We start from the raw sequence: 25,107 nt of genomic DNA, 5'->3' as shown, positions 1-25,107 counted from the left end.
AAGATACACCTGAACTTCCAGGTTGCATTCTTTCCTGCAGTGTTACGAGGATTGCTCGGATACATTTGAAGACAGTGAAAGCGTGGTAACACACAAATGGACAAACGTGTTGCGTGTAAGAAGCAGAGAGCACTTGCATCGAGATTTAGTAGAGATTATGATTTATCTGGACCACATGAAAGGCTCCCATATTGGAGAGCAGAAGATGGACGACCCCACTTCCACCTACGTGTCATTACAATTTGTCTTCATTATGCCAAACTTCTGTGTCGTTTTCCACATCTATACCACTTATCTACTCTGGATCAAAGATGTCTTCCCACAAGAGCTGTGTGTGCACTGTGAAGCGTGCATGTACATTCATTTAAGGTTAATTTCAAGCACATGGATGTGTCTGAGTTCATTTTCTACACAGCCCGGACAACGTGCTGACTCTGCAGATTGATATCAGAGACCGGCTCTGGGCTGGATCACGTGATGAGCGGTGCGTTCACAATGACGTGCTGCTGGGTAAAATGAGGTTGAACTACAGTTTATTGTGCGGCTGGTGAGACAGTTCCTCCTCTCGGATATCACTGTGCAGCGCAGAAACACACCACCTCTGTCTGCCTTCGTTCTGCCAATGTAAACAAAAACCCCGAGCAGATTAGACACACTGTATACTGAGAGACTAGGAAAATAGAAAGACCTGTAATATGTAATGAAATGCAATAACATCGAAAGATGTTGATGAAGGTTCTCAGTCATCCTAGTCATAAACCACAATGCAATATAAATGACCTTATTGAAAAAGCTCAGTTTTTTATTGAGTTTTTGCTTTCAATCTATTCTGAGGTGCATTTTGAGGCTGCACATTGCAGTGCTTTTGAATTTGTCTGTATTATATTGAAAAGGGGTATTTGGCTTCATCACTCAGAAAAAAACAGAATGGAAAATATGAGAAGAATGAAAGGCATGAATATGGAGCCACATCGTCAGTGTTTCTGAAAAAAATCTGAGCGATATTTACTCAAATTAGTACTACACACAACCCAGAAGACCACTGGAGTCTGCTTAACAAAACAACTGAAACAACTTCGCAGAGTTCATTCCGTAAGAATCCACAATGTTATATTTGAGTTTCGGCAAAATGTGTTTTGAATCTTAAATCAGTATAAAGAGGAGCTTTTTTAATATGCAGCAACAGCAGCAATATCACTACAACTTCCTCAAATGAAATCACAATAAGAAACTGCATTTAACTCCGCTTCTGTATACATTGCATTTGAAGACATTGAGACATGAGGTATGATAAGATTAATAAAGTATTGCATAGTACTTTTTTAATAAGTGAACAGATGAACATACTTTACCAGTGCATCCAAGTTTCCATGTAACATAATGGTAAGGGATCGTTGTATGACAGTATTTCCAACTAAGCAATCCAGTTGATTATCATCTTAGTAGCTGTATTGATTTGCATTAACCAATTTGTGTTTATGTTGTATTAATCATGGACTTGACCAAAATTTTGTTGCAAATCGGATGATTGATGGCAGTTTGAATTAATTTTACCACACAAACAAAGGATTGTTACCCAATCATGGAAAAAGACTATACAAGGTAGCTCAAATCAAACATGTGGGCAACGTTTGTGGTAATTCAAACATGTTACGCACCAATCTGACTTCCAGCAATAACAGAGCAAAGATATCAGTAGTTATAGATATATAGTACCGAGACAGTTATGTGATGAAAATCTCCAGACAGCTTAAGTTGACTGTAGAATTCGTCTCTGTTGATGGGTAATTACTCAGGTTTCGCCTTCTTGCTGGAGTAATAAACATGGTTACATTATTGTACATAAAGGAGTTTACTGAAGTGATTGTTTTGCTATTAGTCAGACCCGATAAAAAGCTCTAAGGAAACCAATTAACGCTTGAAACAGCTTGTTTTATTTCTTCTATTTTGAAGTTAATTAGCCGACATCATGAACACAAACTTAACGTATGTTTTTAATTGTTGCTAATGTGTGTATATCTTTAACAAGGGTGCGCTTTACCATTATTAGTAGCAGGACGGTGATGCAGTAAGTCTTGAATTCTGAATGTAATAAGCGTGGCAATATTACTACACCAGTTCATCATCCTGCTAAATGTCTTCCTACAATTTAGGTTTGAGAATAACAAAGTCAATTTGGACATCTATATTATTGGCTCATGTCAAAGAGCAACTTTTTTTTTTCTTCATATGTTGTGTCGAAGTGACTAATGGTGACGACTACTTTTGAAATTGGTTCAGAATCCAGCAAAACCGTTACAGCTGTCAGCCATTAAAACGTCTCCAAAGTTTCCCCCGTGGGCAATTGCAAACCATCAAAGAATGTCCACTAAAGTGCTTGTTTTTACCACTGACAGGCTGAGATTGTTATTCTAAGTGTCTAACATTGTTATTGAAAGGATCCCTGCAGAGATGGAGCTTTTTATTAGAGAGTAAGAACCTTCTGGATGAACCAGAAACAGCCACTTGTCAAAGCCACCAGAGTCCATTTGCAGAAACAGTAATTTTATCATTGTCAAACATACTTCATTCAAACTAAACAGAAAAAAAACAAACAAAAATGAGACACGCTAAAACTATCTTGATTAGTCTTTCCACTGCTCCAACAATAACTCTGGTTGGGTGAAATAAACCCTTAATTCTCCCGGGGAGATGTGACAATACTCTTGTCTCCACACTGCCGTTTTCCCCCGTTGCTTCTCTGATACTTCCTCTGTGACCTGTTTTTTGCTATGTTATTGACAGTAAGTGGTGGTGCTATGAGTATTTTGGTATCAAAGAAGCATAAGATGAAACAAAATGATAGGAGGCAATTTTCTAGCTTGCTGTTTCAGTCTCTTATAATGGGTTTCAAATGTACTCATGGGGACGATGCTGTGATCTTAATAAGAAAGACATCTGCATGGCGATGTGTGAAATTAGATCAGATTAAATAAGGCTGGGATTACTGTTGTGCATCTTCCTACCAAACATGTTTTCTGTAGAATAAGTATGCCACCATCTCTATTTAAAAATGCCAAAACACGCAGTGTGTTCTCCAATCATCTTCATCATCGGGATCATCACTGATTATATATTACCCGAACTAGCACTGTTTAACAAATTAGAGTTAATGTTTTACAATCCGGAAGACGAGAAAGAGGTTAAATTGTGAGTAATGCCTGAGTCAAAGGCAGGTTGTTTTGCATGTTCAACTGCCAGTGAGGCTGGCAAAGGGGACTGAGTGGGCGAAACCTCCTGCATTACACAAATGTGAGGGGCTCCATTGGCGTTCTTGGTGTGCTGATTCACATACCAGTGAGGCACATCTACTGATTAAAATATGGACTGAGCTTCCAGGTCTGAAAAGTGAAGCCCATGCAGGAGTTCTATTTTTTTTTTTAAAAAGTCAAATTATATGTACGCTTTTCAAAAAAATTATCCTACTTTTCACTTGACTTTTTACCGCAGTTTCGAGATTTAGAGTGAGATGGACGATAAAGCAAGGTGTGTTTTAGGGCATGGCTACGTAGTAGCTAACATGGTGTCTCATCAGGTCTCAATCAGATCCAGTCAGAATCGTCCCCAGCTCCATGCTCTTGTCCTAATATGGTCCAAAACAGGATGGCAACTGCCAGAATGCCAAACTCAAGACTTTAAAACCTCCATAAACCAATGGGTGACGCCATGGTGTGCTTAGACTTGGTGAGACGAAGCAGCCTAGTTGCCGGGGTAAGATCTTAGTAGTTTCTGTAAACCATAGATATTTTCAGAATTGTAAATGTCATAGGCTGGTTGCCGTTTTGACATTCTTCAAAACGTGTCATTTCAAGTTCACATAGCATGTCTATTACCTGACTTCCATGTAGGGAGGTGGAGGAGAGGGTAGTGGACTGCCAAGTCATAAACCAATGACATCAGTTCCAGATGATATTGCATTGTAAATCCAGTATTAATTCAGTCAGGTTAGGTCTGGGCATAATGGCCTTAAGATAATATTTACTATATAATGGTTTATGATACTTATCTTGATATGGGAATTTCCTCAATCGCACTTTTTAATAGCAAAATTAAATATCACACTTTTTTTTTTTTTTTTACAAAACCCTCAATTGATTTTGCAAAAATGTTAAAGGGATAAATATTGGTATATGCACACAATGAGATTTTGAAAAATAATCATCAATAATGTGGATATGATGACTAAATGGGTAAAGACGTAAGGGAGTATTAGAACAGGCAGAATAATCTGCTAAGTTCAGAAAATGACATCACCTCACTCTCATGAAGACTTTAAAACCAGGAAAAGACAGCACTTACGACATGTCACGAGATAATGATATTAAAAATTAAAGATTATATATTGAATCCTGATAATAATATGGTATCTATATGTTACTCAGCCCTAAGCCAGCTGCAACTCTTCTGCCTTATTATTCTTTTTTTTACTAGAAGCTTCTGGGTGGCTCTATCAATAATTTACCATGACATTATTAAACCATTAAGCATTTAAAGGGCACATTTTCACGTGTTAGCGTCAAATGTTTGGTTCTAACTGCTTCAGGATAAACTGCCACAGCTGAATGAATGTTATCTTGCCGTCTAACAGCATTAGTGACTTAATTACCTCCCATGTGAACTGTTTGTTACAGTAGTTCGTTCAGCGCTGCCGAGGTGCAAGAAATGTTAAACCCGATATATTTAGAATTGGAATACATTGGTCAGCATCACGTGGCACAAGGGGCAGGAAGTAGAAGAATGAAGATCCCCTTTTTTATTCTAATTATTTATTTATTTTCCTTTCTTTTCCCTCTGCTCACTTTATGATTCTTGCACTTTCCCTTCAAGCCATCCCAGTTATACACACACACACACACACATACAAACCGCCTTTCAACACCTTCAACAATCAATGCAATGTACCCATTTGCTTTTTTGTGTCTTTCCTATCATGTCTCCCATCTGTCTTGTGTTGCATCATTTAATAAAAAGAAAAAGAAAGAAAAGAATGGGAATATGTTGTTGGCATGGCTACTGGTATTACTTTTGACAGAAGAGCTGAGGTAATTTGAGATCCAATGACTTGTCTTCATCGTAACTAAAGTAAAAAAAGGGAGTGATGAAACAATTACAGAGCCCCAACAGGCACTACACTCTGGTCCGGCTCTTAAATGCAGCATTATGAACTGCATGGGTCCAATCTTCAGTCCCTGATAGAAAAAAATGATCCACTCAAGCTTGTATTGATGACTCCGCTAACAATCTGTGAGAGCATATGTGAGCACAAGACAGGGTGGAAGCGCCGCAGCTACACTCCGGCCTCAAAGTTGATGGATCAACTGAAAGTATTTGTTGGCATGGTTATTTTCTTAAGCCGAATGGCAACCAGTCCTGCTAGTACATCTGTCAGCAACTCTGCTCTCTGATATCAGCACACTGTAAGTCCTGGAAGGGGAAATGGACCTACTCTGCAATTTATCCCCACGGTGCAAGGGAAGCTCATGGAGGGCAAGAGGGCAGCGGTGACAGTAGTGCTATTTTGTACAGTAATTAATCCCACGCTGTTCCCTCAAGTTGGTACATGCTGTATTGTAAATATGCAGTGATTTTCCCCCGCTGTGTAGTTCTTAGTGAAAGCACATTATCATTTTGATCCAAAAAAAATTAAAACATTAAAAAAAATTATGAACTTGAGTGGTTCAAGCAAAAAAATAACTGAACCATTTTGACTAAAATCACTGATAAAATTGATTCCTCTTCTATTAATTGAATGGGTAACACACACTATCCTTATATCTCCGTGTTATCATGTTGTTTTTGTGTTTATCATGTGCAGTACCATGTTAAAAAAAATCACAATTTAGTTGAAAATGTGCATTTGCAAGAATGAGACCAGATTTTGTCTATTAGGAACTTCAGTAATAATAATCAATCAGCCAGACTGGGTAAAATAAACACAAACATAAAAACAGCTGTTCAGTACAAATGTTTCTTCAGAACTAGACTTTGAAGCATTGTTGCTGAACGCAGCGGAAGCACTTTTGTTATTGACGACCATGACATCACATTAGAAACCATTATTTCAGCTCAGTGGTGTAAGCACAAATGATTCGTCTGCGTCGGCAGGAGCTCCTGAAATCCAACAGTGTCCCATTTTTCAGTGGCAGTGAAGTTCTGAACTCTGTTAATAGGAATCTTTTTTTGGTCCAAATGTGGCAATTTGACCCGAGGATACACACTCCATATAAAGAAAATATGACAATATGTTTTTGAATTCTCGAGGAGAGAATAGTAACTTCGTGTCAGCGTCGACCGCTGAGCAGTTTGCTGGAGAGCATGTTGTCTGTTCACATCCTGAATCTAAAAAAAAAAGAAAAGCGTGCATGACAACAGGTTCTCGGGCAACTATAAATTAGATTTCAGAATGACTGAGTGACATTTTCCTTCTCAGCGCAGATGATTTGTAAATCAAAGACGAGCCTCTAAGCGCTGTGAAATTAGCTTTTCTGCACTGCGTTGAAATGACTCACCTGACAACTATGGGACTTTCCTCTTGCCAAGGAGAATCCACGTAGCAAAACTCTTTAGATAACAAATGTTGTTAAACCTTAGCTGGGGAGTTTCAAGTGTACCGCTTCCACTTGTGAGGCAAAGAAAACATTAACGCCGCTGCCTGATCAGGCGTGGGTGAAGCAGGTCTTGAGGTGCACATTCCCACGTTGTCAAAAAAGGGCTGCTGAAAACTTTCCTGCAACTACATCTGATGTTCGACTGCCAGGCTCGATATTTCACCTTCGTAGCTAGCATGTGTTTCTGGCAGCAGATGAGTGAAATAATAGCTGGCATTCTGGATTTGAATCTCTTTTTTTTTTTGTTCCCTGGCATATCACTGTAGTTTCTTTATCAGCGCCTCAGGTGTGATAAATAGCTTCTTGGTGTCGCTGGCATTCTTCATCGTGACTTGCTGATACTGACAGCAGCAGGTTCTGTGTGGTCCCAGACAAAGAGCTGTGGCAGTATAAATGGTACAGTGGTGTTTACTCCGTCAGTCACAGTACAACCTGGCTTAATACGGCCTTGCTCATATTGGTATAAATAACTGTAAGATGCAAAGTGTTTCTTACTTGTTTGTTGATCATATTGGACCATATCGCTTCAACTCATTAAACAACCAAATTGCCAGAATAAATGTTGGCAATGAAAGTTTCTGCAAATCACAGATATGTTGAAACTTTACACTTCTTTATGTTGCAACTTCATGTTTCTTTAGGTTATTCTTCAATTGTATGTTGTGGCAACACTTTGCTTACAGTCTGATTAGGGTTAGGCACAAAACCACTTGGTTAGGGCTCAGAAAACATCATGTTTTGTCTTAAAAAACCTTGATTCTGTGCACGAACAGGGCTGGAGATGTCTCGACTTCCCATAAAAGAAAATTGGTTTTCTGTATCCACAAACATGGCTGGAAATTGTCCCCAGCTCTGCTCAAAAATGTCCATTGGATTCACACATGCTGAAACACAGACTTGAACTGTGGTCACTGGCTTGGAAAACCTCTCGCCTAAATCCATCACCATCGCCTCCAACTCCTGATGTGGTATTTAGGTCATAAACATGTAATGTGAACATGATATCACACAAATTGTCAAACTGTCAATATGGTAGCCTATTTATGACACATAAAAATGTGAACATATCAGTGGTTAGCAAAAATGTTTTCTGCCGATTGATTGAACAAATCAGTTAGTTGATGAACAAAATAGCTTGTTGTGATAGAACTGACGCTTTTCTTTGTCAAAAAAAGCACTAAAGTGAATGTCTATGTGTTTTGGACTGTTAGTAGCATACAACAAGCGATTTGAACTTTGATCTGCCGAAAGAATAATAATGACAATAATTGATCGTTTCGGTCCTCTCAGCAGGTATTTACTGTTCAGTCAGTTTCATATCTCGTACGTAGTGAGAACCCTGTAACCTTCAAAGTTAACATTTTAAAATTGTGCAGATAACAGGCATTTACACTTGCAATTAGGCCTCTTTTCCCACAGAAAATGAGGATGCTCCAAAAAACTGTTACACTGTAAGTATGGAGATAAAAAAGCCAATTCGGAGACTTCGATTCTATGAATAAAAAGAGGAGAAAAACACTTCTAGGGGCTTCTGCTCAGTTTGCTAGACATAACACATTTTGTACTAAGAAATGTTTTTTTATAAAGTACATGTAACAGACGTACACATGTAGTTTCAAACATGTGCTGCACCATCGGTCTGCTCCAAGGTTTCACGGATGCCCCCTAAGCTGCGGCGCGTCCAGCTACCCGAAGGTTCATCTATTTTGTGATAAAGCGTCTTCACCTTTAATATAGCTCCTGGCAGGCCCCAGGACAGTCTCCTGCAGAGGCCAGACCAGCTGTGCAGGGCCTACAGCTTCTCCGAGATACAGTAATGAACAATCCTCAGATGAGCGCTCCCTGTTGTCAGATTGTTATTGTGCCAAAATAGCGGTCTGCAACTCCTGGCCTCAGAGTGGATCAGGTTAAATACAAGAAGGAACAATTTGAGTTTCTTCAGGGAAATTGCAGGTTCTTTCTTTAACTACGAACACAGAGAATCAAATTCTTTCCATTTCGCAGATTACCTAATCTTCTTTTAATCACATGTCAAAAGATTGTAACCCAATATTTAATCCAAAACACGGATTAGATAGAATATCTGAGGAAGTTTAAAGATAGAAAAACCACAGCCACAGATTTGAGCGTTTTGATTGGTGAGTTTGGAGAAATTCTGTCATGCCGCGTCGGCCCGTCTCTGTGACACGATGAGATAAAGCACATTATGCAAATAGCGGATCCGTGGCAGAGTCCTGACAATCGCTCTGTCTCTGCACACCTGCGGCTGAAATCCTTCATTGATTCTCAAACTGTCTGAGCAACCGGGTTTCCAGGTGGCTGAAAGGATCATAAAGCGACACTTGGAAACATGGCGGTGACAGTTCTGGAGATATGAAAGCCTTTTTGCGGAGAGGCGCAAATTGCTAATCAAACAAAGGTAATGAACAACAGGAAGATAGAAAAGTGTTGAACGGGCAGGGCGGCACAACAGTGGGAAGAGAAGTGGAGATAGAGGAAATTCAATCAAGTCTCATTGTCCGGGCTTTGTAAAGGACTTGTTTTCTATTTCGTTAGAGCCAAAACACAGGTTAAATATGTATCCTGCAAAAATGCTTCGTCCCAGTTTATATATTTGCTATTGTTATGACGCACTTGTCTGAATTTTTACATTTCTAGGTTCTTTTGTTCCATCAGTAACGCATAGCTGGTGAACACGTGCGCTGCTCTGCGGCCTCAGCAAATATACAGCCATTTTTCCCACATCGCGCGCCGCTCTACCCGGTGTCCTTTTGCTACTCGGTGGCCGCATCGGTAGTATGAATGATGTCGGCAGGTGAACAGTGCTGGGGATAATACCCAGGATACAGGTGCTTGCACAGAGTGAATTCAGCTAAAGTCTCTTTTAACCCTCAGAAGCTCGACGCGGCATCCATCAGGGCTCAATGAGGCCTGAAGCGGAGGGAGCAGCTGCCTGAGCTCTGACAGGGACTTCCTGTGTCTGACACGTCCAGCCGAGGGGACGTGAACTCCCACTTTGCCTCTCTCCCGCTCTTCTTTCCTTCCCTAGTTTCCTTCCTTCTCTTTTTTCTTTCACATGAAGTATAATTAGAACAAGAAAGTGCATTAAGCAGGAAGCCACACATTTGCATAATGCTATTAACTTACTTATTGAATTGTCCGGGATGTTCTCTTAATTACTTTCATCGCGGAAGAATAAGACTGTACACATGAAAACAATTAATTACACAGTAAGCTTGTCGGCGGTGTATTTACATAACAAGTAATATCCTGTTTGCATTGTCCACGCTAAACTTTTTCGTTTAGATATAAGCAGAAACTCTTCTTCCGACGACATTTTCCACTAGATGTTTCAGGTTAATGAGTATTCAAATAATTCCTCTTGACATTTCCCTCATGACAAAGGGTTGCAGGTACACAACCCCTCATTTCTAACATTTGCATAATCTCCCTGTCATCCCTGGGATGCTGTGTGCTATGTTTGCCCTGCGTCTCCTCCTCCTCCTCCTCCTCCTCCTCTGCTGCAACTGTCATTCACAAAAAAGAAAAAAAAGAAAAAAATCGTATTAATTGCGATCTAAAATTATCCACCTAACAAATCTTAGATGGCAATTTGTCACAGCGCAGATTTGGAAAAAAACGAGAGCACAACAAGAAAACAAAGCTAAAAATGGTCTTACAGATGTTCGGGGGTTTTCGTTTCATACGTCTGCCTGAGACATATTCTTCCAATGATTTAATCTAACTCTGTAAAAATCAGCTGGATTCGTAACATACAGGGATACATGAGGTAAGTGCGCAATATCCACTGGAGGAAAAAAAAATTTAAAAATCACACTACTTTTCACAAGGTGAGAATAAAATGACATGGAGTGTCAGCCTCCATTACGGCAGAGGACCGTACACTCTCTAATAAGGACACTGGAGGCAGAGCGGCTTTACAGAGAAAAAGAATAAACAGAGAGAAATCTACTGAGGCAGAAAAGACTTGTGCATCAAGGACGGTCTTGCTTTTCAAGGGTGACAACAGCTAGACCTCATACTGGAGAGAAAAAAAAAATGAGGCGCTTTTCTTGTAATCATTTTCCATAATGGCACTCCAGCTTTAATCCCGAGGGGTGGTGTGAAAGATGTTTGTTATACGATGGGAATGACCCCCGAAGGAAAAATGCCGCTCTGCGTCTCGAGCGTGGAACGTTTCGGTGACAGTCCGGCAGCTGCGGATGAAATGACGCCTGACGCGTTACCCTTTTTTAAGACTGCCCTGATGTTGACACTATTCAGCATGCCCAAACATAGGAGGCCTGACACACTTTGGAGACCGACACAAACAGGTTCTCTATGCGTGGTCCAGCATTAAACATTTACGCCTGTCTTCCCTCCTCTGCATCTTCATCCTTCACTGGAGCTGCTGTGTCGCCTTCCAGTCAAAATAAACAAGCTTTCTTTCTCTGACCATATTATGGTGCAGTTTGAGAAAGGGCTGGGCATTATATTGATATTATAGCCATATAGTGATATGAGACTATAAATCGTGGTTTGATATTGCGCCGGTGTTTTTAAAGGCTGCATTTCAGTGAAGTGATTTTATTTTCTGAACTCAACTGACTGTTGTACTTGTTCTAATGTGTCTTTACCCACCAAGTTATTCTATCCACAATTTCTATTAGTGATGATTACTTATCAAAAAGTGCCAGTAGTCATCACTACAATATTGATTTTGTGCCATTTGATTTGTTGTCCAGTCCTAGCGTACATGAAATGCTTTTGAGGATATTTTAAAGTATCTAGAAATATATCATGTGTCCTAAAATAACAGGGAAATATATTATGAATGTATGGAATGTAATAAAGAGGGTGAAGCCTCCTGACTTTTATTTAGCGCTACCAAAAGACAACTATTGTAGTTTTAGTTAAATTGCCTTCAAATTTGGTTCACCTATTCATCGTCCCCAGAGGCTGAATCTCTATGACTTTAGCGCTCAGATTACTTTTCTCTAAGTAGTCGGTGCAAGGTTAACTGACTTGTTGCTTTGCAGTCAAAACAAATCCAGAGATTCCTACAAAAAGAAGAGAAAAGGTGGAGAAGCTTGCCAAAATTCCCACCCTTCCGGAGGGTTGCTGATCATGCCACAAAAAGTAAAAAATAAAGTTGTCATCTGTGTGTTTAGAATGACACAAAACCCCTACACCTCCCGACAAAACATCCAAAGGAGTACATTCGCGGAAAACGCGGTTATTTCTCATCCAAGATAAACACTGAGGTCGAAGGAACGAGAGTTGAAGGCAGCATTCGGAAATATAATCTCTTGAAAAGCTCAGCTGGATAAAAATGAAGACGATGATTTGACTCACACAACATCATTCTAATGTTGCAGCTAATGCATCTCTGTTTTGTTATCCTTTGATTTGTCACTGCCGAAGAACAGATTCAGAGAAAGGTGTTACAGTTGAGTAAGAGCCTCGTACGTGATTAAGGAAATCTGGCTGGTTTTAGAAAAGGCGTCTGGATTATCTGAGCTCTCAAGAGCACATTTTTCTTCATTGTTGAGTTTGAACATTCACGGTGACATGTTTTTACTGATAACTACAAGTACGCTGCATTTTCAGGGGGAGCAAATAACTGTCACATTTCATTTTCAAAGCGCCGTCATTCAAAGAAATATTTCAGCTCTTCCTAACCCGGTTCTAGACTTAAGGGACACAAGACGGTGTCTAAGTGGATCCACACCAGTCCCACTTGATTTTTCTCGAATTGTAATTCTCTTTCATCCGGAGTTCACGCTTGCTCTCACAGAAACACTAAAGGTTATTTGCGACCTCCTCTGAGATATCGACTAGCCCGGTGTCAAACTGTTAGCGCTCCACAGTACAGACACTCCAGGTCCAGCCGGTCTGATCAAATACTGTGTGAGCCTCCAGTTTAATTCAGTTTCCGCATGAAAGCCCAGTGAGCCCTGTTCAAACGATATCAGATTCACCAGCAGGTCCTTATGTCATCTAGCATGTCACACAACCTCCCTCCCCGAAAAAAAACACCTCTACATGTACGTCTCGAAGATGTTCACTCCCTTGAAAATGCAATTTTAAAACCAATCAGCCTGTACGTTGGGCTGATTATCAAAAACTCATTTTTTCCATTCTTTTTCCTTTTTTGCCAGGAAGCAAATGGACTTTTAAAATTATCCTCGAGCTAGCTTGAAACAGAACCGTTAAACTGTGGGGTGCTGTGAAGAAAAAAGGCCAAATTAAAGATATAATGTCCACTTATGAGCGCGACGCTGGCTGTTGACTGTGAAGGAAATGGAAGCGAAGCCACAGAAACACCAGCTGCTGTGTGTTGATGTCAGGACATCACAGGCATATGGTCCCTGGGTCAACAGGGCGGTCTGTTTTCTTTTAGAGTTCATAGCGTCCCTGCGGCAATGTCCTCGAGAACAACTAATCGCAAAAAATTAAACTGAAATTCTTCTCGCTGTTACGTGACTGCAGCTCAGTCAGACAGTTGTTGTTAATGTTATTACAGCAGGAAAAACGTGGTTAGAGTTTGGCTACTGGGCTCCGATATAGGGATAGATGAGCAAAACATCTTAAAACCGCACAGTGGGAGCATACAGGTGGATGCTGGGGTTGGTGGAAGGGCCAAACTGACAAGGGTGCGCTCGGTTGATGAGTGTGGAGTGGTTAAGAGAGTGCGGCCTGAACTAGCTCGCAGGCGTCGCTCTCTTTATCGTGCACTTTTTTTTTCAAATAGGACACAAACTGTTTTGATCACATTTATGGAAACAGACTCCAAGTTTCAACCATCTTGGTGGGCGTTTCCAATGGCAGCAGATTTAAGAACCAATACTTCATCTGTCCCATGATGTGCCACTGCCTTGAGAACGTCCTGCCGCACAAATGATCATTCCCTCTAGCTGTGAAATCATATGGCAACTGCATCTTTTATCAAAATGATCGCAATATATTTTAATTTTTTATTTATTTATTTTTTATTTTTTTTTTGGGGGGGAGTGCTTACAGATGTGACGGATCTTGTGAGTAAGATTATCCAATTTCAAAATGGGCCATTTGATGCAAAGGTCGGCTTATCCATGTGCTCTGAAATAAAGTGCGACCCGACTGGCTGCTCCGTCAGAATTGGTATCACAAACAGTTTTCATACACACACACACACACACACACACACACACCTACACACACAGGTAAAGCACCAAATGGCAATAACAGCAATATCATGACTTGGAACCAGAAATGCTTTCTCAAAGAAGTAAATGTGTAGATCTTAGAACAAAGCCTGAGGATGTGTGGCATTTTGGATCGTACTTCAACATACCCAAATCTGCCAATCGCAGCTAAAGATCTGTTTGCATTCACACACAGAGGAGCACAGTAAAGAAACGGGGCCGAACTGACAGTAGGTGGGTGAGACTGCTGCTCAGTATGGCTTTTGGCTGGTTAATGAGATAGAACATTTGGCCACTTCTGATCTGGCTGTTTTATTATGTGAGCAGATAACTGCAGAACCCATTTAGCAGCCAAATACCTGTGGCTTTGATTTTGACAGAGCTGCCTGCTTGTCCTCTGCGTCTCTCTCGTATAATCAATCAAAGCCTGAATTGGAGAGAGAGCACGAGGGAATCAAGCGAGACCACGGCGTGCAGAAAAGCAGGCGTTCGTAAATGTTTAGCGAAAAAAAAAAATCGCTCATAGTCGGTGTTGTTTGAGGGAGCTGCCAGCGGACCGACTTGACAGATACTTGTCTAGATTCTTGTTTACAATTGAGAGGCAGTGAAAAGAGTGCGGTGTTTGTCTCGAGACAATCACTTTGCATGCGTGGTTGACAGGTTTTCTTGGCTGACGCTGTCTTTTTATTGGCAGGTGGTTAAATCGAGTGACAGTGAAATTTAGGAAAGTGTTCGAAAAACAAAAAAGTTTGACAAAAGAAAACCAAAGTCTTCTCTCCCTTGTGCCTCCTCTGGTTTCCTAAATGGATACAGTCGTGCGTGGCTTCAAGGAGCCACACCAAATCTCCTTAGACAGATGATTGACCTTTTGTGTTGAGACATTTCAGCCCAGAAGTAGTATAGTTTATCTTTTCTTGACAGTCTTCCGAATTTTCTAATTGACGTGTGACCTCAGGTGGGACACTTGACTCTGAATTGACATCGTTAAATGCGATAAAATCCTTTTAGAAAGTGTATGATCTTTGTGTCTGAAGACAGCACAGGTGAACAAAGAAGAAGTTTGCGAGGCTTTAAGCATTCTCGACTCCGTTAGGGCTTGATTTAATGAACGGTTGCGATTAGAGTGGAGAGGAGGGACCTTCAGGGATTCTTCACGCGGCTCGGTGAGACAATCCGAGCATAAGAAAAGAGACATCGGAGTGCAGCAGGTGTGAGCTGACTGGTTGAGTCTTCATGTAAAAAAAAAAGTTGCATTCAGTCATTAAAATGTGTTGTGAAGTTACAACCCCTGAAGGCAAAGTAATGTTTCTGAATAACTTTTGGAGAGAAATACAAGTCTTATTTTTTGCTACAGCTGGACGTTTCACCTCTCATCCATAACTCATGACCGTCATCAACACTCTTGTTCTTGTTTGTTCGTTTAGTTTGTGATGTTTTAAAAAGAATAATTGCTTTCACTGACTTTTCTTCTTCTGATGCCTCACAGCCAACTGTTGCTCACTCCCCGTCCACCTCTCACAGACGCCTACCTCTGTTTTAAAACTCTGTTATTCCCATGGAGCAAAGATTGAATATGCAAGACGTGCAAAAGTAGAAGGAATCAGACTCAAACTAACATTTAGTTTGACTTCTGTTACATCTAAACTTTTTTTTTTTTTTTTTTTAAGTTACATTCCTGTCTGTTGGGGATTGATTTGAGTATCAGTTCTCTACCCGCCTGTTTAAAGGATAGTTCCGACCTCTACGTGACTGTTGGGTCCATTGCTGCCATCGAGCACCCAGAGGTTCTTCTCCCCTTCATATCTGCTCTTTTCATGTGAGTTTGGTTAACTCTAAAGAGCCGAGGCTCATGCAAAAATATTTAAATTCATAAGCCTCAATTAGCATTAAATACCATTATCTTCAAAAGAAGGAGGAAAAATTGAAAGAATGTTTTCAACAAAAAAAAAAAAAGCTCAAATCATAGTGGAATTGTCGTGTTGGGTTTTAAGTCCCCTATAGACTGTGTGGCAAACAGTCCATAGTTTTGGTGCTCAGCTGGAGAGGCTGGAGGGCTCAGCAGGGGTAATCTGCCGCTGGTGCCTCTCCAGGACGACTGGTGACGGGCAGCAGCTTAGAGCTGGCAGGAAAGAAAGGGAAGCAGTGGCGGGACATGTCGGGAATGATTACATTCTGCTTCAGAAGGGGTCAGGGGTCGGGCCGAGCGTGTGCCGGCAGCTTCCTGTGCCAAAATGATTGTATTTCCAACACTGTACGATGCCAGCTCCTTATGTAGCTCCGCAGTCTCAATTTCCCCATTGTCACAGCTTCCCAATATCTGATAATTAAATTTAATTCCCTTTAATTGCATATATTGTATGCACTTGTGCAGCAGATACGAGTGTTCCCTGGGAAGGAGAGTTTGGAGCTCGATGCAAAGCCACAGGAAAATAATCACACCCAGTTTGCCAGTTTGCTGGTGGTTAATGGGCCAATGTTTGACTCATTTTTTGATGCTATCTCTCAATTTAATCAAAATCTTTTCAAAATATTACTTTCCCAAATGTTTGACTGACCAGGCCCTCAGGATTTACAAGTTAGTATCCATCTACACATTCAGCTACATAGCATTCATTTCATGGTTTGACTTCCAAGTAATAAGAATTGATACAGCATAACAGCCAGCGATGATTTACTCAAAACTCAACAATCTTGAGTTACTTGTACAGAACTTCAGTTTTTCCAATTTCTGCTGCTTTATACTTCACAGGTGACTTTTTACTCCGCTACATTTATATGATAACATTAGTTACTAGATACTTTGCAGATTACAGGCTGGAAAAAGAAAAGAAAAAATCCAATAATCAGAAAACTGTTAAATGTTGGATCCGTCAATCATCCTGACAGATAATTGGTCGACCCATAGTATACAATAGGCATACATTTAAAATACATGTATAACTTGATTTTCCTCGTATTATATTTAACTTGTGCCAAAGTAAAACTTTTTAATTAAATCTATATTTTTATTCAACAATGACTTTGGGGTACTTTTTACTTCTCCTGTTTCCTGGCTTGTTTATTTCCACAGCCTGTTTCCGCTTCACTCTTTATAGTTTTGTACAAAAGAAAATCCATAAGCTCCTTTTTTATATTATGCTCATCAGATGTAAGCCATGATTTAAATTCCAACATTTTACGGTAATCCTGCAGCTTTCTAAATAACTCTCAGGTGAAATCAAATGTAGCATAAAGCAAAATGAAACAAATCCCCGAATCTCTAAATCAATGGATATGTTAATATAGTTTGAGTTGATTTTTGGATGTTGTTTAAAAAAATACATATTTCAGAGTCCCAATGGCTCGACCAGTAACAGAGGAACCCTGCCAGTGGTTCACAAAATGAGATTTGCGCACTGTAGCGAGAACCACTTTCAAATCCGTGCAAATGAACCCCGGGATGCTCGGCTGAACGCCTGTAGAGAAACTCACCGTCCTCCCGAGACTTTTGAATGAACGCATCGACGCCACTCTCCCCGTAGTTCCCCTCAGAAGCCACGGTGGAGACGTAGTTCCAGCGCATGGCTTTGACGATGTCCACCATGGCCTGGGCCTGGTAGGTATCCGGGGGCACCACGCGGGAGAAGAAGTCGTAGCGGGTGTTGTCGCTGAGCTCGGGGGCCGTGGAGGCGTAGCTCACCTGAGGGATCTACGAGAGAGGAAGAAAGAGAGAGGGGGACTGTGAACAATATGCTTTGTGCACATTAATTATCTATACAGCAGGAAAGGTTGCATGTGAGGACGCGTGATTATAATATGACACCTAACATCGGTTAAAGCCTCCTCCCTCCGCGCTATCCACCCTTCCCAGTTGGCACGCCGCTGCTTTAAATAGTCCTGGTGATCACAGGCGTAGCCACAATACTTTTCTGAGGGGTTGTTTTCCACACCAGTCGCTCAACGCTAATCCGCTGATGAATTCACACTTGTCACTAACATAATGTGAGATTTGTTCGGTGTTGGAAAAAACATATATGCAAAAGATTATTTGCCTCCAAAGCAGCAATAATACCCAGTGTTCTTGTCAGACATGGGGGGGGGGGGGGGGGGGGGGGGGGGAAGGCTGGAGAGCTGGAGATATAACACAACCTTATTGTGTTCAGTTTATATAAGCGTTGAACCCAGTCAGGGTAAATTAAGAGGGGTATCTCAAAGGGTGGAAGATAAACAAGTCGAACATTCAGAAACTGTTTTAGATGTTCTTTAACGGTCTTTTGATATTCTTTTTGAAAGGAAAAAAAAAATCTGTTTTAGACGACACAAGCGCTATTTCCAGTTCTGCTTGTCTTCGCAAGCCGCCGTTATAAAAGGTTTAACTCCCATTCTTAGTTTCACAACATAAGTCGTCTTGGAAACTGCCTCCAGCGGGAAACTCTTACTTGGTATGTAATCTCAACTTTTGCTTGCTCAAGTTGTTTCAGATTTATGGCCGGTAATAACTTCTGTGGGATTCCTACGGCTTCTGCGCCACACAGTTAGGAAGTTAACTGACCAGATTTTATGACACTCGATAATGTGTTTCATGGTTTAACTTCAAATATAGACACACTTTTAATGCTGATGCAATTTTTTTCACTTTTTTTTTTTTTTTTTTGTCACAATTCCCCATGGTGGATAAATTCAGGCAGTAGAAGGCAGATTGGCAGCTGCTTTAAACCAGAATAGATTCTGACTGCGTGTGAATCAGTGACTGAACGTCTTTCAGTGTGCTGTTAAAGCAGACTCCTTGTCTTAGAAGAGGTCACACCAGAGACATCATAAGAGAAAAGACAGACCGCTTAGGGCATTGAATAGAACAGTACGTAACGGCAGAGATGGTTGTTGTATGAAACTCATCCTGCCCCTTCCCCCCCCCCACCGAAAGCCAATCGTTTGCTTCATGGCAGCCGAACCGAGAGAGATATACGCCGGTCGTGTTGTTGTGTCGAGGGGAGAGCACGGTTAAGATTCATGACCTCTAATGAGCATCGGAAAGGAAGACATCACTCTAATGCACAGGTGCATTAGCACCGAGCAAGGCGAAGTTACTAAAACATTAGACATTAAATTGCATTTGTTTGAGCATTTGTTGAGGGCCGCCCTGCACCGAGCCGTGAAAGAAGTTGGTGATGTGAAGGTAGAAGTATAACCTATGGGGAAAAAGTCGTTTCATGCCTTGTCGCGGGGCAAAATCTTTTCAAGCATTTTTATCAGATTTGACTGCTGATTCTGTACATGCAGTACATTGTTGACGCGCCAAGCAAGTTCTGGCTCTCTCCCCATACATTTGAAGAGGGTCCTGGTCCTTTTAGCCCCAAATAACTGCTGGGGGTGTTGCCAAAGTGGCTGCCAAGGTGGCTGAGAACAATTAACCTCCATTAATAAATGGAAAATGTATAGCTAATTGAGCTTAAATTGATAATTATTTCAGTGAAATGCTAAATAATCCATTTGTTGAGCAATTAGAAAGGTTAACAAACATCACTTTCATCAGCAGCTTTATATGAATACACAAACAAAAGGACATAATGGCGAGAAATGGGAGTTATGCCAAGTTCAAATTTTCCATTTTTCACACTCACAGCACCCCAATGCAATAAGCTAAAATTTGAATTTGAATGGCACATTTTTTTTTTTCTCTCTCTCTCTCTCTCTCTCTCTCTCTGTCTCTCTCTCTCTCTCAGTGAGATCAAAACGGGATCAGAAAAATGACTTTGACAGCGCCTTTTCATCTGATGACTGACACGTGAATGAGTCCTCTTCCAAATACTGTTTGTCATGGCGCCTCTGGTTGCTCTGGGGGATTCACACAAATATTGTCACCTTTAAGAGTCTCTATGGGAAGACGGAGGAATGCGTTGTCGGAATATGACATTGGGAAACCCTCTGAAACCTGCCGCATGTCAGAACGACAGTGTTTCCTTGCAGCCTGGAGGATGTGTGACTTTACATATCTGGTTTTTGTTAATTAGAAAATGTTTAAAAAAGGTATGTTTTGGAGGGAAAGCTACCTTCCCAACCCTTTATCGTACTTACATCCAGCAATGCTACATCAAGCTCTACCCACCGACAGTCCCTACTACACTAACATTTGCTCCGCTAACTGCAGACAGACCGCTGTGGAAGTGCTATCGTCCCTTCCTCCCTGCCTCACTTCCCACAGCGGAGGCCTTTGATGTAGTCAGCTGCAGCACTGCACCGATCGCTCTACTACTGTGCTCCCCTGCTTGTCGCTGCAGCATGTGTGAGGAGCACAGCTGTTCAATCTATGCCCGTGACCTCAGAGCCCCCGAACAAGCTCATGTAACTCAACACCGACTCTCTTCTCTGCCACAGGGATCCACTGCGTAAAGCCCGAACAAGGAGCAGCAAGTGCGCGGCGGGTAATAAATGAATGTAAGAAGATGTCCTCCCGTGTCGTGTTATTTTAATATTTTAAAGTGGTGCTTCAGCGAAAGGCTCGGCTTTATAGGTAATGACTTGCGATACGGCAAACATGCCAGTCAAAGGCAGGCCTCGTTAGCTCAGTTCCCTTTGAAAGAGAAAAGGCAGAAAAAAAGGGGGGAAATCTGTGTGTGCGCTAATGGACCGTGTGCGCGTTGCTAGTCAGCCCTCTGGACTGACGCCTTCCACTCGTGCCAGGCCGTCACTTCGTGCCGTGGCCGCACAGCGCTCCTGCGTTGGCTCATCTTGTTTTTCAGCCAGAATCGCTTGTGCAAATTGCGCTGCTTCATGAACTGTGAGCACTGAATGACATCGATGTTGGAGGCTGACATGCTTCGCGCACACGTTCCTCCGGGATGCACTCAAAGAAAAACGGACCTTGACAGGGTCTCTGGCATGTGTTGAGCCTGCACCCTGTGGACTAGCAGCATTCAGCTGACTTGTTGATTTAACACCTGGTGAGAGCAGCGTACTGAAGGTGCACCTGACCCCCAGGTTTGCTCACTTTACGTCTGCCTTGATGGTTGGCAGACATTTTCTGCCCATACATCTGTGTTCTCTCCCTCTTGGTAGCAATAATAGTGTGATCCTGTGTTTTTTTTTTCTCGTTTTTAACACTGCTTTGACGTCATGAGGCAGGATATAGCAGACTGAATATGAAGTGCTGTGCAAAGGTGTTTGGAAGGTGTTAACAATGTCTCATTATAGACTATTTCAACATTCTGGCGCATAGCAGCACAGTGAAAAGTTAGCCTTTTACCCATTTGCACATAAATCAACACCTCATGATGCATGTGCTTGTATTTGTTAACATTGCAAAGTAAGTGCAGTATGTTCATAAATAAAATATAAGGTACGTATATAAGAATGTATGGGGCTTTCTCTGATTATAGCACCTGTCAACATTATATAAACTCTCCTCCAGGAGGGGCTTTAACCCTCAAAGACTGAGACAGCTGCCTGCCACTAAAAATAGCTATTGTTTTTAAATGTTTAACAGCTTTGAAACCACTAATCCTACCCATATGCTTGAAAAACTAATGTAAAGTGGAATTTCTCAGTTTTCTCTTGTTTGGGCAGTTGGGGGCTCTGTGGCGAACACAAGCGATGCAAGGTTTGTTGTGTGTGTGTTCATGGATAATATATTTCTCTGATAGAAGTCACTTTGCTTCAGTGTTCTTTGTTGTGATTTAATAACCCTATTTTGGATGGAAATCTTTTGGATACATCTACTTGGTCAGTGATATAGGATTATACCTGTTTTCACTGGAAAATGCAGAGAATATTATAATACAAATGGTCAGATGCAGATATTTGTGTAGATATTAAAGGAAATAAATTCATCTATTCTCCGACAAAAAAAATGTAAAAGCTGTCACTAAATGTTCTCCTGGATCAAATGATGTATGCCACTTGATGCTGACTGCGAGAACAGGGCTGGAAAAACACAACAAATACACGAGAGTCGGGCTCCCCAAACATGGTTCTCGGTTCTCGGTCTTTGAGCCTTAAAACACAAAGACAACATCATCACAGTTCCCGGCTAAACATGCATGACCGTTATGTAGCTGTTCAGAATCCTTTGTCGGAGGTTATAATGTGCGTTGTTAATTCAGTTCCGTTGTGGAATTTGAAGAAAAGGTAAAAGTATTGCTGATTACGTGCCAGAATACACGCGCTTACTAATGAAAAGGTGGATTTTGATGTTGGTTATCAGAATTATGCTAAACTGTCATATCCAAGTAAATGTTTAGCACCCCAATTATAAATATCGCTTTTCTTTGGGGTTTCTAATATTTCTGCTGTCATGTATACTGGGTGCTGCCGTGATGCGTTGGGCCCGTATCTGCCAAATAAGTGGGAGCTGCAGTAAAGCTACCCTGTGTTGTATTTTTTCACCTGAGGGATTTTCACTGCTGCAACAATCACACAATTTCAGCATTCTGTCAAGAACCGCGGGACAGGCAGAGCTTATCGTGTTTGTGTTGGCGAGATTTCCTGCTCGCTGGACTACAGCGATAGTCCTGAACACCGCGCTTCCTCTAATAGAACACAGTCACTTCTTAGCATTGACTCAAGAAATTAAATTCCGCAGCGAAAGGCCTGCCTCTGATCTCCCGCAAGAGAATCAAAAGAAGGAGGGATTGGGAGAGGAGAAATAAAAGGCTTGATGTGTTGTGAAGGGAGAATGTGCCGTATGCAAGCAAGGAGAGAATATCTTGGCAGAGGGTTTCGATGTATTAAAGCCTGCACTGTGAAGCTGAATTCAGAATGGCTCACTATACTCGCAGCCAGATTCAGCGGTGGAGATCTTAGGTTGTTTAAGAAAAAAAAAAAAAAAAACGTTCTCATGGCTTCATTTTCAGTGATGCTGTGTGCTCCTACCATCTGCTCAGTGCCGGGACTTAAGCAGCTGAGCTTCCTGTCCTCCGATTTGAGCTCTGTGTGACCCTATTACTTCACGCAGAGTATACCAATACATTGTGTTTATAGAAGCACTTTAATCTGCAATCTCTCACCCCAGAACTATCCATTTAATTGCTAATGGGCTTGGGAAATATGCTTAATAGCTGCGATGTGAGTCTCGAGCAGATTTCTGATGCAGATTTAATGTTCAAATCACTTGCTTTAAATAACTGTGCCTTTTTAAAAATTCAATGAGCTCATTTGGCACTGCATCAATGCAGGAGTAATGATGCTCATTAGAACTGTACAGAAATATTATACATCTGTACTATTTGCCTGGGGAAGAAAAATCAAAAGCTTCCATCGGAGCTCTGGAAATGTTTCAGTAAATACTTCCTGCAAATAAGTCAACCGTATGAAAACAAAGTTTTGCATGGACGGACTCATGCGCTGTGGCGACAGTGAGCAGGACTTCTGTTACTGTGTGTGATGTGTTGAGATCTCATTTAAAATTGTTATTAGGTAAGTCATTTGAGACATAAAGCCAAAGGTTGTGGTATTTCATGTCCTCAGCACATGAGATTTAGCTGTAAACATGTTGCTAAAGCCCTCCCCCAAAACAGAGTTTGTCCAATCATAACGTAGCACCTTTAACTTGGCACAATGAGCCAGTCCAGTACTGGATTCCTCTATGTGTGTGCATGGGTCTACAGCGAGCGGTTGCATTGGATATCATCATAAGTAATGTTGTTCCAGGACCATTGTTGCGACTGACCAATCACGCTGTTGCGATGTCATAGCTCTGTGACTTGTGTTGGTGCTCTTCCTGGAACACCAACATAAGGGTGACATAATTAATTAGTTAAAATTAATGTATCATCACTGTAACTTATGATACAGTGATGTAGTCTTCATCTGGAGAAGCTGTTGTAGAGGGATCTAAAATACTTGGCTAGCTTTCAAAATGTGCTTTGAGTTGAAACAGACCCCTTCATAATATTAAAGGTTCGATTTGTAAGATAGTTGATCGTTGAGTCTTGTTCCCAATTCGTCAAAAGTAGGTTGGGGCCAGCCTCCAACCCGAAACCTCGGTATCTGATGAGATGGCAATGAGACTCAACAATGAATTGTGCTTCAGATTTGGACCTTAAAACAAGTATTTGAAAGGATAACTTCTGCCATGTGTGCATATTTAAAAAAACAAAACAAAAACATGATTGGTCAGTTTAATGGATGTACACGGAGAAACATTAGTTATAGGGTTCCAGGGACCAAAACCAACACGGCGATACGATCCTTGTCAAACACATGAGAGCGAAACTGTTTGTTTATCTGCTTTAACGCAACCTTTGCATCCTAATATGCTAGACTTTGCTAACTAGCTTGTTGCACCTTAAGGTAACTTCCAATGTATGATTAGCTTTCTATGTTATCTTATAGGACTGCAGGCCACATCAGACAAATCCCCCATTCATGCAACAATACAACCACTGCATTGGATCCAAGATGCAATATCAGAGTTTAGAGGAACAATACGGCCTCTGAATCTAGGTTCTACAGTCCATAAAATCTGAGAACAGTCCTAATAATGGCTTGTAAAAAATGAGCAGTCCAACAGTTTTTTACTTCTGAGTAAGATTAAAGGCCAGTTCTTTCACAAATTAATACAATTTCGAGTGTGACAGTAACTAAGTAGGGTGGGGATTTGTTAAGGGTCATTTCTTAACACCTTCGTCTGTCAGTATCCTTTAGCGAAACTCTACAAGTATCCCCAAAAACGGTGCAGTAGCTTCTAATTTGTAATTAGAATTATAGTTTTCCAGCTGATTTCATGTTTCATGTTCAGTTAGAGGCAAATGTAGACACTGCGTTTGCTCTCGCGGGAGTCCCACAGAGCCAGATAGCTGACACTCGTCAGCACCTTCAGGCACGCCGTGTAGTCTTCACCATTCAATTAAGAAGCAGCTAAATATAACTCTGGATGGTTTCCAAGGTGAAGTCCTCCAGTCAGTGAATCCCTGCAGTGTATATTTGGTTAAACAGTGCTCCTCCTGGCATACCGATTGATCAAACTATTGTGTTGGAGAGAATTTTTATGGGCTTTTTTTATTCAGCTACTCAACAGTTTCAGTGTTCTTGTCATTAAGACACCTCACTGCTGCCAAGTAGAAAAGGTTGCTCTCTCCACAGCTTGGCTTGACACTGTGACTAACTGCAGAAGCAATCTGCTGAGTCATAAAGCGCAATGGGATCTTTCAACCCATTGTTACTGAGATCAATATGGTGAGACTAGAGTGAACAATGCAAGCTCCACACAGAGGCCTGGGCCAGCGATCAAACTTCTCTGCAAGGTATCACCCGACTCGTGTTTGCCAACATTCCCTGCTTACAGCTCTGCATGAATC

At 41.3% G+C, this 25,107-nt stretch overlaps 1 protein-coding gene across 2 annotated transcripts in view; it reads right to left on the bottom strand.

Moving 5' to 3' along the window:
* The window catches only part of LOC115585312 (metabotropic glutamate receptor 4), a 204,148-nt gene that overhangs the window by 48,453 nt on the left and 130,588 nt on the right, over nt 1-25,107 (bottom strand). For both annotated transcript variants that reach the window (XM_030423609.1, XM_030423608.1), the window contains exon 3: nt 17,306-17,522. In XM_030423609.1, the coding sequence (XP_030279469.1) occupies nt 17,306-17,522 (217 nt within the window). The remainder of the gene's footprint in view (nt 1-17,305; nt 17,523-25,107) is intronic.

This window comes from Sparus aurata, chromosome 7, assembly GCF_900880675.1.
Source record: "Sparus aurata chromosome 7, fSpaAur1.1, whole genome shotgun sequence".
Taxonomy (NCBI): Eukaryota; Metazoa; Chordata; class Actinopteri; order Spariformes; family Sparidae; genus Sparus; species Sparus aurata.
This window is presented reverse-complemented; position numbering and strand designations above follow the sequence as displayed.